We start from the raw sequence: 16,175 nt of genomic DNA, 5'->3' as shown, positions 1-16,175 counted from the left end.
ACAAAATAGAGGGTTGGGGAAAATGTTATCTTTGCAACAGAACTACCTTGATGAATTTCTCTGGATCGTCTTTAATAAATGGGTAATTTACAGATATTTGTAATGCATAGGAATATCTAGAAAAGCCCTTAAGGCTGCAGCATCCTTAGAAACACTTTGTATTTGCATTCCAAACTGAATGTTCCTACAGTTACTACAGCGTCCCCTGGTGGCAAGAAAGTGCACCTGCACAATGCAGGATCTGTGCTCAGCAGGCTTGGACTAGATGAAGCCCAAGATCCCTCCTAGCTCTATAATTCTGTTACCCCTGCAACGATTAACGCTACATTGGCATAAGTATATTCATATCAACAAACTGCACTGAAGTCATTTATGGCACAATGATCAACAACATAGGCAAAGCTATTTAATGCTAGCACTACAACTATTTTATGTGAAAATCTAATTCTGCCCATATCTTCAGTAACAATGAGAAAGAAATTTGTTTTGTTGTGCAGCTCAGTGCAAACCTATCTATTTATTTCACACCTCCCAAAACAATGCTTAGGCTGAAATACAGTTATTCTTTGAAATTCACATTTCTTGAATTTTGCAATGCAGTTCTCTAATCAAAAACATGTTCAAAAAATATTTATACTGAGGGATGATGTTTATAAAACGTGTATATATATATATATATATATATATGCAGGTTTTGGTGTCTTCGGGTGTCTTCCCGTGTAAGAGTCGGCTCTTACACCGACTCTTACCCCGACTCTTACACGGGAAGACACCCGAAGACACCAAAACCTGCATTCCTATACCCGTGAAAATCTACGAAAGCATATATATATATATATATATATATATATATATATATATATATATGAAAAGCATATATATATATATATATATATATATATATATATATATATATGAAAATAACACACAAAAATGTATAATGTTACAGAAAATTGATTGCAAACATGTATTTTAGTCAAGACCGCATACTGAAATATTTATATTACGGTACAAAGATTATTAAAATCCTGATTTTAATAAAACAAAACAAAACACACACCTGCAAACTGATAGGGAAATGTGGCAAACTGAATTATAGACAGGAAAAATGAGATAAGCCAAAATTGACAGATTTGTCCAAACCTAATCTGCAGGTCTGCTTCAGAAATCAGTGGTTGAAATCTGTGGTCCCCTCTCACCTGGAGAACTCAAGCAACCTCTTTCAGAGGAGGCACACAAAGAAAAGCTTGCAGATTGTAAAAAATATTATTCAAATTCATTAAAAAAATTAAATAAGGTTTCTGATGACAAACCCAGGGTTAATGTAGATTAATACAGGAAGCAGCAGTCCTTGAAGTATTGCTGTTCTCAGCTGCATAAGGCTTTATGAATCAAAACCAGCTCTTTGCATGGAATGCAGAAGTCAATCAATGGCCAATGCAGTCAGGCCAAAATAAGAGTTATATGCTCAAACCATACTAGTCCCAATCAACAATCTGGCTGCTGAATTCTGCATTAGCTGCAGCTTCTGAACACCCTTCAAAGGCTGCCCCACATATAATGCGTTCTAACCTAGAGGATACCAGAGGAGAGATAACAGAAGCTAGGCTGTCCCAACTTAGAAAGGGCTTCAGCTGGACCACTAACTGAAGCTGATAGAAGGCACTCCATGCCATGGAGTCTTCTTATGCCCCCATCAACAGCAGTGAATCCAGCAGCACACCCAAGGTGCACGCCTAATGCTTCAGGGGACTGCAACCCAATCCAGAACGGGCTGAACCCCATTCATTCAGTCTAGGGAACCACCAACTAACAGTGTAACAGTCATATGTGGATTAAGCTTACTGGTTCTCCTCTAGTCCATTACCAAAGCCAGAAATCAATTCAGTGCACCCTCCATCATTTAAAGGAGAAATAGAGCTACGTGTCATCAGCACATGTAATGACAATGCTGTCTAAATCTGTGCATGACTTCACCTGAATGCACTTTACTTGTGCAAACCTAAATTCCTGGTTTCCAATGGAATCCCTCTCACAAAATGCTGACGGTCTTGAAGCAACCTGATAGTAAGGAATACACACACACACACACACACACACACACACACAATAAACAGTGCCTAGTCACTTCTGAGAGAGAAGTTAAAGTTAATGTGGCTGACTTCTGATTGGACAGACATAAATTCAAGCTGCACAGCTCCAATCCTGGTTTGTTTGTTTTTAATACTTTCACTGTGCTTCTACTCAGTGCTTTTTCCCCTAGAAAAATAGGTGCCGGTACTCACCATGAAGTTGTTACAGTAAGTTCCACACTTTTTAACAACAAAAAGAGGTGCCAGTACTGTGTATCCTTGAGTACCCCCTGAAAAAAATACACTGCTTCTACTCATATATTCAAATCAACATTTGATAATGACTACAAACCAATAAAAACAAACTATGTAGATACTTTCAATAAAGCAGAATAATAAGCAGTCATAAAACCCCCAAACTAATTTGATGCACAGTTACCTGTAAGCACCGTAGAACACATTGGGAACTACACTAGAGTAAAGATGACTTTATATGCGGTGGCTTTCTGCTCAAACTTCACAAGAAACCTCTGAAAGTCAAGGGGTCTTCAAGAGCAGCGTCCCATATAGTGGTGCAGTTAAGTAATTTTGGGCTCTGAACTGATTTGTATCACAGTTTCCCCCCAACCCCTAAGATGTGAATGAATGCACCTTATTTTGAAATGCAGCAAACCAGCATACACATACTTGCGCTCATTCTGCTGATGAAGCCTGGGATTTCTGCCTCAAAGTCCCTCCCCCAACACATATCTGAAACCCAATCAACGTCATATGGATTAGTCAAGATTTTCTTCATTCCGGGTCAGAGAAATCTCATTGATGACATCCTCCTGGCATTTATTTTGGTTTAAACATGCTTAGTTGATTAAAAAAAAGTTGTAGTTTCACTGGCCCATTATTACAGGCAGTATTAATCCCTAAAATTTTAAGAATTAAAAAACGGGCTACTTTCCTGATTCCTTTTTATCCCTTTGGCTGAAAAGCAAAATCAAATATTAAGACCCGTTGGCTTTCCAACCTCTCTCACGTTTCATGATGTCCTACACATATCATTGTCTTCTCTTGGAAGATGATGGGGTAAAATTCAGATCAAAGACCAGCAACCATATGTGACGGTGTTGTGCACAACTATACAGTGGTACCTCAGGTTACATACGCTTCAGGTTACAGACTCCGCTAACCCAAAAATAGTACCTCGGGTTAAGAACTCTGCTTCAGGATGAGAACAGAAATTGCACGGCGGCGGCACGGCAGCAGGAGGCCCCATTAGCTAAAGTGGTGCTTCAGGTTAAGAACAGATTCAGGTTAAGAACGGACCTCCGGAACGAATTAAGTACTTAACCTGAGGTACCACTGTACAATGAAATGTTGCAACTACAGTACTAAAACTAAGCACATTTCCAGAATGAGGTGCAATTTAGTTAATTTCGAGCAAGCAAAACAGTACAATCTATGCAAGTCTACTTTGTAGTAATCCTTATTTAGTTCAACTAAGGTTACTTCCAGCTAAGTATATATAGGGCCTGCAGCCTTACTTCCAGGTAGGTGTGCTTGGGTTTACAGCATTTGCTATACTTACCTAGTTAGCTTAGTTAAGCCTTGGAGTGGAGAAGACCTGGCTTAGCAATCAATTTCACAAGCAGAGACACACGGTGGAGTATTAAGATGATCAGTAAACTGGATTATCTCATCAGGTGTATGTTTTTTTCTTTAATGCCTTGTTAGAAAGGAATTACACCTGGATATTATTTAAGAAACCAGAACTGACCAGACCAGAACTGACTGACCAGAACTGCATGTGGAAAGGGTGGTTTCTTTGCTTCGACAAATCCCCATCATGAAGATTTTTGGGGAAGTACTTGTTTGTCTGTGGTCTCTAAGGCTACTGTTTTATGGTATCTTGTGTTCCCCCAGTCCCAAGGATGAAGGGGGATATCAGACATCGCTGGTGTCAGAAGCCTCTAAGCTGCCTCCAGTGTTGTTATTTTGTCCAGATGTAGAAAATAGCTATGGCCAGTTGCCTACTCCTTCCAAGTTATTGTCTGACCACCATCAGCAGGAGTTGGGAGATTGTGTGCCAGGACCACAACTGGATTCCAAAGCCCTGAGATACATGAAGAGGCTTTATAAAATGTCTACTACAAAAGAAGGATTCCCAAAGATAAACCATCTCTATAACACAGTCAGACTCTTATCTCCATGTGCTGAAGGCAAGCACCTCACCATAGGACAAACAAAAGGTAAGTGAGGAGATATTTGATGACAATCCCCTCCCCCCCCAAAAAAAACCCCCTCACATACACACACTTGGTGCTTTGGGGTTGAATTGTTATCCCATCTGTAGATTTCTTGCCCTTGTAAATCAATGGAATTTCTGTACTGTTCTTCTTATAAAGGTACAAACAATACAATTTGTTGGTCCTATATTTGCGTCTGTGTAGGTATGCAACATTTAGAGGTCAATAAGCTCTCTGGTCAAGTTCACATGGATCTTCTCTATGAGTAGTTCATATTTCCAAGCATGTAGTAATGGGAATTTATCCTTTTCTAATGTGTATCTTCACGCTGGATTTCTATTATGGGATTTCTAATGTTACTATTGGGTGTATATCCAAAACTGTATAAGAGCTTTGTTCAATTATCTGTGGGACAGGCCAAGTGGGGATTGTAATAAAGCCAATCTTAATTTTGGCAGAAAACTCGGAATGGGTCTGGTCATCTGGCCACAGTTTGGATTACTGTAATGTGCTCTTCATGGAGCTGCCTTTGAAAAGTGCTTAGAAACTGCAACTTGCTCAAAGAGCTGTAGCCAGACTGGTGATGCACTGGTTATAGGGAGCATATGGCTGCTTCTGGGCACAATTCAAAGTGCTGGTTGTCACATATCAAGTCCTATGTGGATTCAGTCCAGGCTAACCAAAAGACCATGTTGCTCAAGCGAACCTGCCTGAGCTCTTAGATCTTCAGGGGAGGCCCTTCTCTTGGTCCCACCACCCTCACAAGCATGCTTGGGACACAGGAAGAGGGCCTTCTTGGTGGCTGCTCCCAAACTTTACAGCTCCCTTGCTAGAGAAATTAGACTGGCTCCTTCCTTGTTGTCCTTATGCTGGCAGGTGAAGGCTTTTCTGTTGCAACAGGCTTTTGGGAACTGCCCATTTTTAAGAAAAGGGGTTGACCTGCGATGTTTTTATTGGAATGATATGTATGTTTTATTAGATTGTGTGTGCATTCAATTGTTTAATGATTGCTTTTTTCCCCTATGTTTTTAGCTGTAAGCTGCCTTGAGTCCCTGTTAGTGGAAAATATATAGGGATATAAATATAATAATAATTTTGGTGGCATTTACATAGATCTGTTTAGCACTGTGTGAGAGCACTGTTTGGATTTAATAACTTGTAACAATTGAGCCCTAGTTAGGCGCCAAGCCTATTAGTCGTACCTTGGAACCTGAACATCTTGCAAGCTGAACATTTTGGCTCCCGAACACCACAAACCTGAAAGTTAGTGTTCCGGTTTGTAAACGTTCTTTGGAACCCAAACATCCAATGTGGCTTCTGATTGGCTGCAGGAGCTTCCTGCAGCCAACTAGAAGCTGCGTCTTGGTTTCTGAACTTTTTGGAAGTCGAACAAACCTGAAAAGTCAAGAGAAAGAAATGCAAGTTTTTGGCCCCTCTAAAACATTCTGGGGTTGCTCTCGGAATAAACTGCATCTTTGGAGTAAGGCACACAATTGAAATCTTCCTTGATACTTATAATGCTATGGGGAAGCTGGAGTTGTGAGGAATTTGCTGCTTAAATAACATAATATTACGAATAAAATGCTATCATTGGTACAAAGTGTTTTTTCTTTCTTTTGGCAGGAGACCTTCGTTCATCAGACTTTCTCTTCAGCTTGGACCGTGTTACTGCTTTGGAGCACTTAGTCAAGTCGGTCTTACTCTACTCATTTGATAAACCATTTCCTAAATCGTGGGCTGTTATGTGTACAGGTAATCTAGCTGTAAAGATGGATGGTGCCTCTGGTCATGCACCCCCCAATATTGAACATGCCATGACTTTCCACTTTGAACTTGGACGCAAACGGGCTGAGATTGATGTGACCTCTTTTATCTGGCCTCTGATAGCCTCTAACAATAGAAGCGTTTACATGGCTGTGAATATTGTTTGCCCGAATAACCAGCCCTCCAACTCCAAAAAGGACCCCTTTAATATGACAAGGGCATCACTTTCTCTTCTCCTGTACCTCAATGACACCAGTGAGCAAGCTCACCCTACATGGGATTTTCTCAAGCGCAAGAGAAGGAACTCCATGCAAGCCAGGCTGGAAAGGGGTCCTTTCGCAGGTCTCGGAAGGGAGGCAGGAAAAGACCTCAAACAGAGCGCAAGAAAGCCTCGTCACCGAAGAGATGGAGATGGTCAAGAGGAAAACAAATCAGTTTCCATAGACAACTTACGTAAGTACTACGAACAGTTTCTTTTCCCACAAAGTGACTGTAAGCTTCACAACTTCAGGCTGAAATTCAGCCAGATGGGCTGGGACAGGTGGATAATTGCACCACACAGATACAACCCTCGCTATTGCAAAGGTGACTGTCCAAGAGTATTTAGGCATCGCTTTAGCTCTCCTCTGCACTCGATGGTACAGAACCTCATACATGAAAAAATAAACCCCTCTGTCCCCAGGCCCTCCTGCATACCTGCTGAATACAGCCCCCTGAGTGTCTTGGAGGTAGAGGCTGATGGATCAATTGTGTACAAAGAATATGCAGATATGATTGCTACCAAGTGCACTTGCCAATAAAGCCAGTGCTGATTTATTAATAATGTGATATTTTCCCTTAACAGTAGAAGGAAAGTAGCCTGTTGGTTAAAAAAGAAAAAGAAAAAAAAGACTTAGAATGGAGTACTGAGGCAGGTATTTTCAGGACAGCATTTAATTAGCCCCCTCTGATTTGAAAGAGGCAAAGTATGGGCATAAGGAGGTTTCCTTCTTATCTTTTTTCTTTCTTCAAAATGGGGGGGGGGGAAGACATGAATTGTGAAATGTTTTGGCTAGGGGAAGAGTGGAAGCGCTGTTTCTGTAGATAAGCAAAAAAGTAGAATGCCTGTCCTTTCATGCCACTTTTGTAGTGCTCTTCTTTAATCATGTTGAAAATATTTTTTATTTTGAAGAAATTTTATGACAAGTGTTTGGGCGCAGAAGGTTTTATTATTGCTAACTGCTCAATCACTTAGTTTTAATAAGTACTTTTAGTGATTGAAACTGGTTGTCTGAGACAGCTCCTGTTCTTTATTATGATGACTACCAGATGTAAAGGTTCGTTTAAAGCAATGAATAACCTTTTGTTTAACTTTGAAGGCTCTCATGTTACAAAAGAATGTAATTGTAAAAAAAAATGTCCTAGTTGTGTGTCTAGGAAATACCTTACTAGGGTGGCTAAACACATTACAAAATCCTGTGTGAAGACACGTCTGAGTGGGCAGTAACCTGTAACCTGCATGCAGATCATACATGCAGCTTTCTACATGGAACACAGGCATGATGTCATGCAAGTTTCTTGCTAAGTTCTATACAGAAGTGCCTTCAAACAGATTGGGGTGGGAAGTGGCTCACATTTCTGTCAATTGAATGGAGGGCACTGGGAAGGAATCTGTTGAACTTGTCCATGAGCCTACATCAGACTGGATTGATGAGCTCTGTTAAATATGGCATTCAGAAATGTTCAAATGCTTGCTGTCTTCTATTCTGGTTGGTTTATGAACAGGAAACAAAATTCACCTAAACACAAATTAAAACACAAAGTTACATTCTAGTGCAATAGTTAAGCATGTCTGTAAATGAAAAGTAGGTGGGTTTTCCAGTGATAAGCTAGCTTAAAGCATTTTAATGATTCCTTTCTTCTGTTGCTGAACTGAAATTCTGTCTGAATGTGTTTGTAAACCTGAACACTTGCTGGAAATAAATGTGAAGCAGTTATAGCTTGGCTTGTTTGTTTGCTCTTTCCAGAGAATAATTGTGATTCACTCATTTTATTTAACAGGCCACTGACAACCCAAGTTCACGATCTCAGTTAAAGGGGAAATGCCAACACACCAAAACAAGGTAGTGAATTCTAAACCCTTGGGTGGGACTCCCCAGACATGTGAACTAACTAGCTAACTAAAAACAGAACACAAATAACTTATGGGATGTTTAAAGAGAGATAAGAAGCCTCTATAACTCATCAGCTAGATGGAGAGGAAACTTTGGGGTTCCTGCTGAACACCAAATCCCTCTCTTTGCTCTCCCTTTCTTTAGGGAGGCAGCGGGTGGGGTGGGGGGGACAAAGAAGACACATTGCTTGCTGCCCAGTCTCAGCTAAACTAAAATCCTGGATTTCACCATTGTTTTCTATGGACAGTTCTCACTGCCACCACAGGGGGGTCTAAAGGAACTGGAAGTTCAGATTGACTACTATAGCCTTGTTCGCATGTACAAAAAATGGTGTGAGATCTTAACTGCAAAGTGAGAGTTGGTACATTATGGCAATGCATGGTCCTTTGAATTCATGTTCTTTTGAATGCATGCATAGGGCTTGTGCGTTGAGCAATTAAATCTGTGGTTAGGGAAGTTGAAACATGGAATGCTGGTGGTTTGGGGGGTGGACAGGAAAATGGAAGCGAAGAGAGGTAAAGCATGCTTAAGCCCCGTAACTGTTCAAGATCTGGGAGGTGCACATTAGGAAGTTCAGCGCTCCTGCCCATGCTAAAGAAACAAATAGTGCTAATTCTTCTTAACGTAGGTCTTTGTTGACTAAGATTTTTGCAATGAACACCATAGGCATGCCTCTGTGAGAACGGAAGTGGGTGCTGTGACAAGAGTTGGTTAATTAGCTCTTAGCTGTGTTCCTTACTAAACAGTAGGTACATACGTTGTTCCTGCTGCTATTCTGAAGAACTTGCTTCCAATATGACCTCACTAGACTTCATCTCTTTAAAAAGCCAATAAGCAAATCATTACCATGCAGCACATTGTGTACGTACAGAAGCTTGACACATAGAATATTACTTTGAACAATATATTTTTTTATCTCCAGTCCTCTAAAACCTGCCTACCAGATCACTGATCCATTTCTGTAACTTCTTTATATAGTGCTCCCCCTTAAGAGAACTGTCAATCTGATAATTTAACGTTGCTTTCAAAGTTTTTGTGGTAGTTCAGTCTCGGAGACAGGAATTACTTTTCCGTGTTTTCTCATATAAAATAGTGAGGGCATACAGATCTGTATGTTTTTCATCTCGGACATTATATTTAATGTAGTTAAATATATACCTGGGTCTAGGTCTTGCTTCATTTCATGTTTGTCCAATTAACCCCAACACCATTCTCCAACATTTGGCTGCCTTTCACATACCGACCACATATGAAACAAGCCTCCTTTTTGTTGCTTAAAGCATCCAGAGCTTTCCTTCCCCTTACAGATTTCCCAAGTTTGCCATTGACTTGGACACATCTGTGTACTCATTTCATAATTCTCTTTATGCTGTGTGGCTATAGAAAACCCAGATTCTTTTGTATGCCAGTGCACCAAACAAAATGGGGCCCAGGCTCCAATCAGCTGACTGGAGTGACTGCATAATTTCAAAGGGCCTTTTTGAAGTTGTTGCATGATGTCATAATGATGTCAGCTGATCAACAGGTAGGCAGCCCCACCCTGTCAGGGAACTGACATCGGAGGAAAGGGAAGTGGTAAGGCTCCCAGAGACTGGGAGAGAGTCAACAGCCAAAGCAGGGACCAGCAGGGGGAGCGCGGGGTCTCTGGAGGAGGATCTCAGTAATGCTGAGAGAGACGCAGCAGCCCAGGCAGGAAGCAGCAGGGAAGAGAAAGGGGTGAGAGACACTTCGAGCGAAAATAGCGGGGAGGTGTCAGAAGCTACTGCAGGGAGACCCATGCTTCGCCGGAAGCTGCCACGTCGTGAGTCCAGGAGACGCGTTTCCGTTAAGGAACTTCTTTGCTGGAAGCGCTTCCGCAGACAGCCACTGTCAGACTCTACTAGTGACTAGAGCAGACATGTCTGAGGAGCTCTGTCACACACAGAGGTTTGTGGGGTCGCACAAACTCTGAAGGGGCACAATTTTAAGCACAAGCAGCTAACCATCCCCTGACAGCAGTCTGACAGTCTCTGTACGCTGCCTGTGCAGGAGAAAGCATCATGAGCAACCCAGTCGGAACCGGAGATGCAGGGGTTGGAGCTGGTCCAAGCTTGGAAGAAAGGTATCAAGCTCTGGAGGTCCAACTTGCGCTGCAGACGGCGAGGCTCGAGGAGAGAAGGGCTCAGGATGCTGACAAAAAGGGGAGAACCACTCAGTTCCCCAGAAAGGTACCAGGATTGGTGCAGAAGTTTGGGGGGGACCCCAAGGATTACCATGCCTTTAGGACTGAGATGCAATATGCTCTGAATGTGCAGTTTGATGAGTTCCCTGATGAGGAATCGCGAGTTGCGTTCGTAATTGGGCATCTTGAGAAGGGCGCGCGTGACTGGGTTCGACCCCTGATGGCAACGCACAACGATATCCTAAAGGACACTATGAAATTCTTTCGTGCAATGGATATCATGTTTTCCAGCGATATTGAGGAAGGGGTGGCACGCAGACAGCTAATGGCTTGCAAGCAGGGAAGCAGATCTGTCCGTGAGTACTGGACTGAATTTACCATGCTGATTCACAGATTGGGGTGGGATTTATCGGCGGCACCCATTCAGATGCTATTTGAAGAAGGTCTTTCTTCAGCTGTGAAAGACGAGCTGGCCAGGAGCCCCAGGGCGGGGTCTATGGATCAGCTGACCAAATCTGCGCTGACCATTGGAGCGCGCCAGGAGGCAAGAGCCTTGGAGAGGCGGGAAGGGAGAGGGGAACGTTGGAAGGAGTTACGCATTCCAGACATTCCTGAGCCAGTTTTCCCGCCGGCAGAGCCGATGGAAATCGGAACAGCCCGCGCGCGCGCAGTTTCAAAGCCCAGTGAGGGGGCGAAGAAGGAGGGAAAGGGAGCCCGGAAATGCTATCTCTGCCAACAGCCAGGCCACTTTGCCAGAGTCTGCCCCCAGAGGAAGGAATGGCAAGGGATGGTGGGAGCTGTTGAGGGGGAAGAGCAGGGAGAAACGGAACAGGTAAAAGCCAACGCCTGGTTGCCAGCAGGGCACTGCAGCCAGGCCAAAGAGCAGTGAAAGTGCCCCTTCCCCAAGTGCCAGTGCCAGAAGCTCCTCGACCTGCTCTAGTGATTGAAGTGTCTCTAGAGCTGCAAAATGGACACCCCCTAAAAATAAAGGCGCTGTTGGACTCAGGCAGCTCCTGCAATTTCATGAGCAAGGAGTTTGCTGCTGAGCACCAGATACAGACTATCCCTTTAAGCAACCCCCTGCAGGTGACCACGATTGATGGCAGGGAACTGTTGGGAGGAGGCGTCAGCTTGCAGACCGTCCCAATGATAATGAGGGTGGCAAGGCACACAGAACTGATAGCGTTTAATGTGGCCACCTTGGGAGGCGCTCCCATTATTTTGGGAATGAGCTGGCTAGCCCTACATGATCCGCTGGTGGGCTGGCATCAAAGAGTGGTTTCCTTCGGTTCAGCACATTGCTTGGAACACTGCAGGGGGGAAAAGGGGTCAGCAGGGGCCCAAGCCACCCTAGCAGGGACGGAAGTGATGGAGAAGGGGAAGGTGCCACCACAGTATGCTGATCTCAGCGACGTGTTCAGCGAGAAGGAAGCGGACCAACTACCCCCGCATAGGCCCTTTGATTGCCAGATCAATTTACTCCCTGGAGCACAGCTTCCTGTAGGCAAGTTGTATGCCATGTCAGACAGGGAGATGCAGGAGTTGCGAGCGTTCATTGACAAGAACCTGAAGAGAGGCTTCATCAGAGAGTCCAAGGCAGCGGGGGGTAGCCCAGTGTTTTTTGTGGATAAAAAAAACACGGACAAGCCGAGGTTGGTATGTGACTTTCGGGCCCTAAATGCAGTGACAGAGCCGGCGGCTTTTCCTATGCCCAGGATTGATGATATTTTGACCAGGGTGCGAAAAGGAAAGATTTTTACAAAGCTGGACCTAAGGGGGGCGTACAACCTGATACGTATAAGGAAAGGGGATGAATGGAAGACCACCATGTTCACCCCTTTGGGGGCATTTGAATACCTCGTTATGCCTTTTGGATTACAAACAGGCTCCGCGTGTTTTCAAGCCTTTATGAACCACGTACTGGGGCCTTTGCTCTACAAGAATTGCGTGGCCTTCTTAGATGACGTGTTGGTGTATTCGGAGAATGAGGAGCAACATGTGAGAGACGTCAGAGAAGTGTTGAGCAGGCTGCAAGCCAACAGATTGTGGGTGAAACTGGAGAAGTGTCAGTTTCATACCAAGGAGGTGGAATTCCTGGGGTACCGCTTGTCAGACAAGGGGTTGGCCATGGACCCCGGCAAGGTTCAAGCGGTGCTGGAATGGAAAACACCCAAGACCAAGAAGGATGTGCAGAGGTTCCTAGGGTTTGGAAACTTTTATCGTAAGTTCATCCGAAACTTCGCCCACCTGACGGCGCCCATCACGGACTGTCTCAGCAGCAAAAAGAAGTTTGTTTGGACGGGGGAGGCGGAGCGAGCGTTTGAGGAACTGAAAAGGGCCTTCGCCTCTGACGAACAACTTCTACATGTGGATTTACAAAAAAAGCTGAGGGTCGAAACAGACGCTTCTGACAGAGCCATAGGGGCGGTGCTTCTTCTGCAGCCGGGGAAGGAGGGGTCAGAGTGGCGACCGTGTGCCTTCTTTTCGCGAAAGCTGAACAAATCTGAGAGAAACTACACGGTGCACGACCGGGAACTTCTTGCGATTTATGAGGCCTTCCGGAGATGGAGGCACCTACTAATTGGTGCACAACAGAAGGTGCAAGTGTGCACGGACCATAAGAATCTAGAGTATTGGAGAACTGCGCGAGTGCTCAACCAAAGGCAGTTGAGATGGGCCCAGGAGTTCTCCAAATTTAACTTTGAGATTTGTTACGTACCAGGCCCGGAGAACGTTAGGGCGGACGCTCTCTCACGCAAACCTGAATATTTGGAGGGAGAGGGTGCACCCGAAGAGACCCATGTTATTCCCGAGGACCGCTGGGTGTGTGGGGCGGCTTTGGTGGGGCAAAGGGAACTGGTAGAGGGAACGGTGCAGGATGAATACGCCCAGGACAAACTCAGGGGTCTCAGGAGGGAGGGAGACAAACCCGGGGGTTTTGAGGAGAGAAACGGGGCGTTGTACTACAAGGGAGCGTTATACATACCTGAAGGGGAATTGAGGGAAAAGGTACTCAAGCAACTGCACGAGAGCCCCACAGCAGGGCATTTTGGGCAACACAAAACCATGTGGCTGGTTACCAGGGAATTCTGGTGGCCCAAGGTCAGGGAAGATGTGCGTGAATATGTGAGAGGGTGTGACCGATGTCAACGAGCCAAGGGGGAGAGGCGGGCACCGGCAGGTTTATTAGAACCACTACCCACGCCGGAAAGACCATGGGAGGCAGTGGCAATAGATTTCATGACTGATCTGCCCAGGTCCAAAGGGAAGACAGCCATTATGGTTGTGGTAGACCTGTTAACCAAGATGGCCCACTTTATAGCCTGCTCACATGCGGTCACAGCAGAAGAAACCGCTAAATTGTTTGTGGAAAATGTGTTTAGGTTGCATGGTGCCCCCTTGAGGGTGGTTTCGGACCGAGGGAAACAATTTACTTCCAGGTTCTGGAGGAAGCTCATGAGCTTATTGCACGTAGAGGTGAATTTTTCCACTGCCCGTCATCCAGAAACCAATGGGCAGGCGGAAAGAGCTAATGGTGTCCTCCAGCAATATTTGAGGTGTTATGTGAATGACAGAGAGAATGATTGGGTGGAGAAGCTGGCGTTGGCAGAATTTGCCTATAACAATGCAGAGAACGTGTCCACGGGGATGAGCCCTTTTTTGGCCAATCACGGGTGTCATCCCCGAGCCTTCCCAGGGGGGGAGGGGGAGAACTGGAGCGTTCCTGCCGCAGAACAGTTCGTTGAAGAAATGGAAGCGATCCATCGCCAGCTCCAACTTAATTTAAACAGGGCGAAGGAGGAATATAAGAGGCAGGCAGACAAAACCAGAAGGGAAGGGGAAAGCATTAGGGTGGGGGACCAGGTGTGGCTGTCCACCCAAGGGTTACCATTTAAAGGAGGTTGTAAGAAGTTAAGACCCAAAAGACTGGGCCCATTTGAAGTCACGCAACAGGTCAACCCAGTGGCTTTCAGACTCCGGTTACCGAACCACATGAAGTTGCACCCAGTGTTCCACAGATCATTGCTGTCACCGTATATAGGGGACAGAGAGGGGAGGGTCAATAGGGGACCAGCTATGGAGGAAAAAGAACACAGCTACCATGTAGCGGAGATTCTCGATTCCAGGTGGAGGGGAGAGCAAGTAGAGTATTTGGTAATGTGGGAAGGGGAGCCGGAGTCGGAAAACACCTGGGTCAGGGCAGAGGAGGTAGATGACGAGGTTTTGATTGAAACTTTTCATCAGAGATTCCCTAGAAAACCCCAGCCAGTGGCAAGGTTCCGGAGGGAATACTTCGCCACCACCGACGACGAAGAAGAGTTGGAGGGGTTCGCTGATTCCGAGGTGGAGGAGGATTCAGCGAGTCGGAACGAAGACCGATGGAGGGAATTGTTCGAGACGTCTGAAGATGAAGAGGATTCTTTTAGGGGTTTCAGCTCCTCACCGCCCAGAGGAGAAAGTAGGGGCGGGGGAGAGGGGGGCCCTGGAGGGGAGGTGGATGTCAGGGAACTGACATCGGAGGAAAGGGAAGTGGTAAGGCTCCCAGAGACTGGGAGAGAGTCAACAGCCAAAGCAGGGACCAGCAGGGGGAGCGCGGGGTCTCTGGAGGAGGATCTCAGTAATGCTGAGAGAGACGCAGCAGCCCAGGCAGGAAGCAGCAGGGAAGAGAAAGGGGTGAGAGACACTTCGAGCAAAAATAGCGGGGAGGTGTCAGAAGCTACTGCAGGGAGACCCATGCTTCGCCGGAAGCTGCCACGTCGTGAGTCCAGGAGACGCGTTTCCGTTAAGGAACTTCTTTGCTGGAAGCGCTTCCGCAGACAGCCACTGTCAGACTCTACTAGTGACTAGAGCAGACATGTCTGAGGAGCTCTGTCACACACAGAGGTTTGTGGGGTCGCACAAACTCTGAAGGGGCACAATTTTAAGCACAAGCAGCTAACCATCCCCTGACACACCCCTTAACAAAAGGGGACGGCAGAGCATGGACTAGTCCTACATCTGGCTGAAAAAGTTTATCTACTCAAGTTATGTATTCCATTTGATTAATTCTCCTTGTTAGATTTTTCCCTAGCTATGTATAAATAAAGCATTTAATTTCAGAACTGGCAGCCAACCTCAAACCTAAGCCCTTTTTCATTGATGTAGCCCAGTGTGGGAAGGTTTCAGGCTGATGGGAAATATAAAGGGAATTCTCTCAGAGCTTCAACTCCTGTTTCATGTTGGTGGCTGGGGATATACTGACACACTTTTCTGCGGGCCTTTTAATTCTAAATTCTGTAGTCTTATTCTAAAAGTGAAGTTCTTTACATGCTTGCTCAGTCATGCTATGGTGCTGGGCTGCAAACCAGTGTTGGGCTGATTCCTCACCTTTGCACTCTGCTAATGGCTGCAGGTGGCCATGAGCCTGACTGCCAAATCTGTTTTAATCTAAATGGGGTTTTTTTTTAATCCCAAATGTGCAGAATAGCAATATGTAAACAAGTACCAGTTCTCTATGCAGAATAGTACAATAATGAGTCAACTTTTGCAGCTGAGAAGATGTACGGTGACCATGGGGCCAGTGGCGGACGAGTGGGGGGGAGCGCACCGCTCCCAGCAGCGTGATCCCAGTGGGGTGCCATCCCAGCTGCCCCCCACCCACGCTGGGTGGTGTGCCATGCCCCCAGGATGCATGGCACACCCCTGTGGGCGGTACACCACGCCCCTGGGATGCATGCCAGCCCTGCCCCCACCTGCTCTCCGCCCCGCCCCCCCCCCCCCCGGTGCTGGAACATGAAGCTCCACCACT

The 16,175-nt window shown here is 45.5% G+C and overlaps 1 protein-coding gene across 4 annotated transcripts in view; it reads left to right on the top strand.

Moving 5' to 3' along the window:
* GDF9 (growth differentiation factor 9) overlaps positions 1-8,018 on the top strand; it is a 52,430-nt gene extending 44,412 nt beyond the window's left edge. For 3 of the 4 annotated variants that reach the window (XM_082213714.1, XM_082213715.1, XM_082213713.1), the window contains exons 3-4: positions 3,987-4,312; positions 5,933-8,018. In XM_082213714.1, the coding sequence (XP_082069840.1) occupies positions 3,987-4,312; positions 5,933-6,873 (1,267 nt within the window). In that variant the 3' untranslated portion in view covers positions 6,874-8,018. Of the gene's footprint in view, positions 1-2,685; positions 4,313-5,932 lie in introns of those variants that run through there. The other variant, XM_082213712.1, reaches the window with a different exon arrangement.
* Positions 8,019-16,175: the final 8,157 nt, after the last annotated feature.

This window comes from Podarcis vaucheri (genome assembly GCF_965113315.1).
Source record: "Podarcis vaucheri genome assembly, chromosome: 2".
Classification (NCBI taxonomy): Eukaryota; Metazoa; Chordata; class Lepidosauria; order Squamata; family Lacertidae; genus Podarcis; species Podarcis vaucheri.
This window is presented reverse-complemented; position numbering and strand designations above follow the sequence as displayed.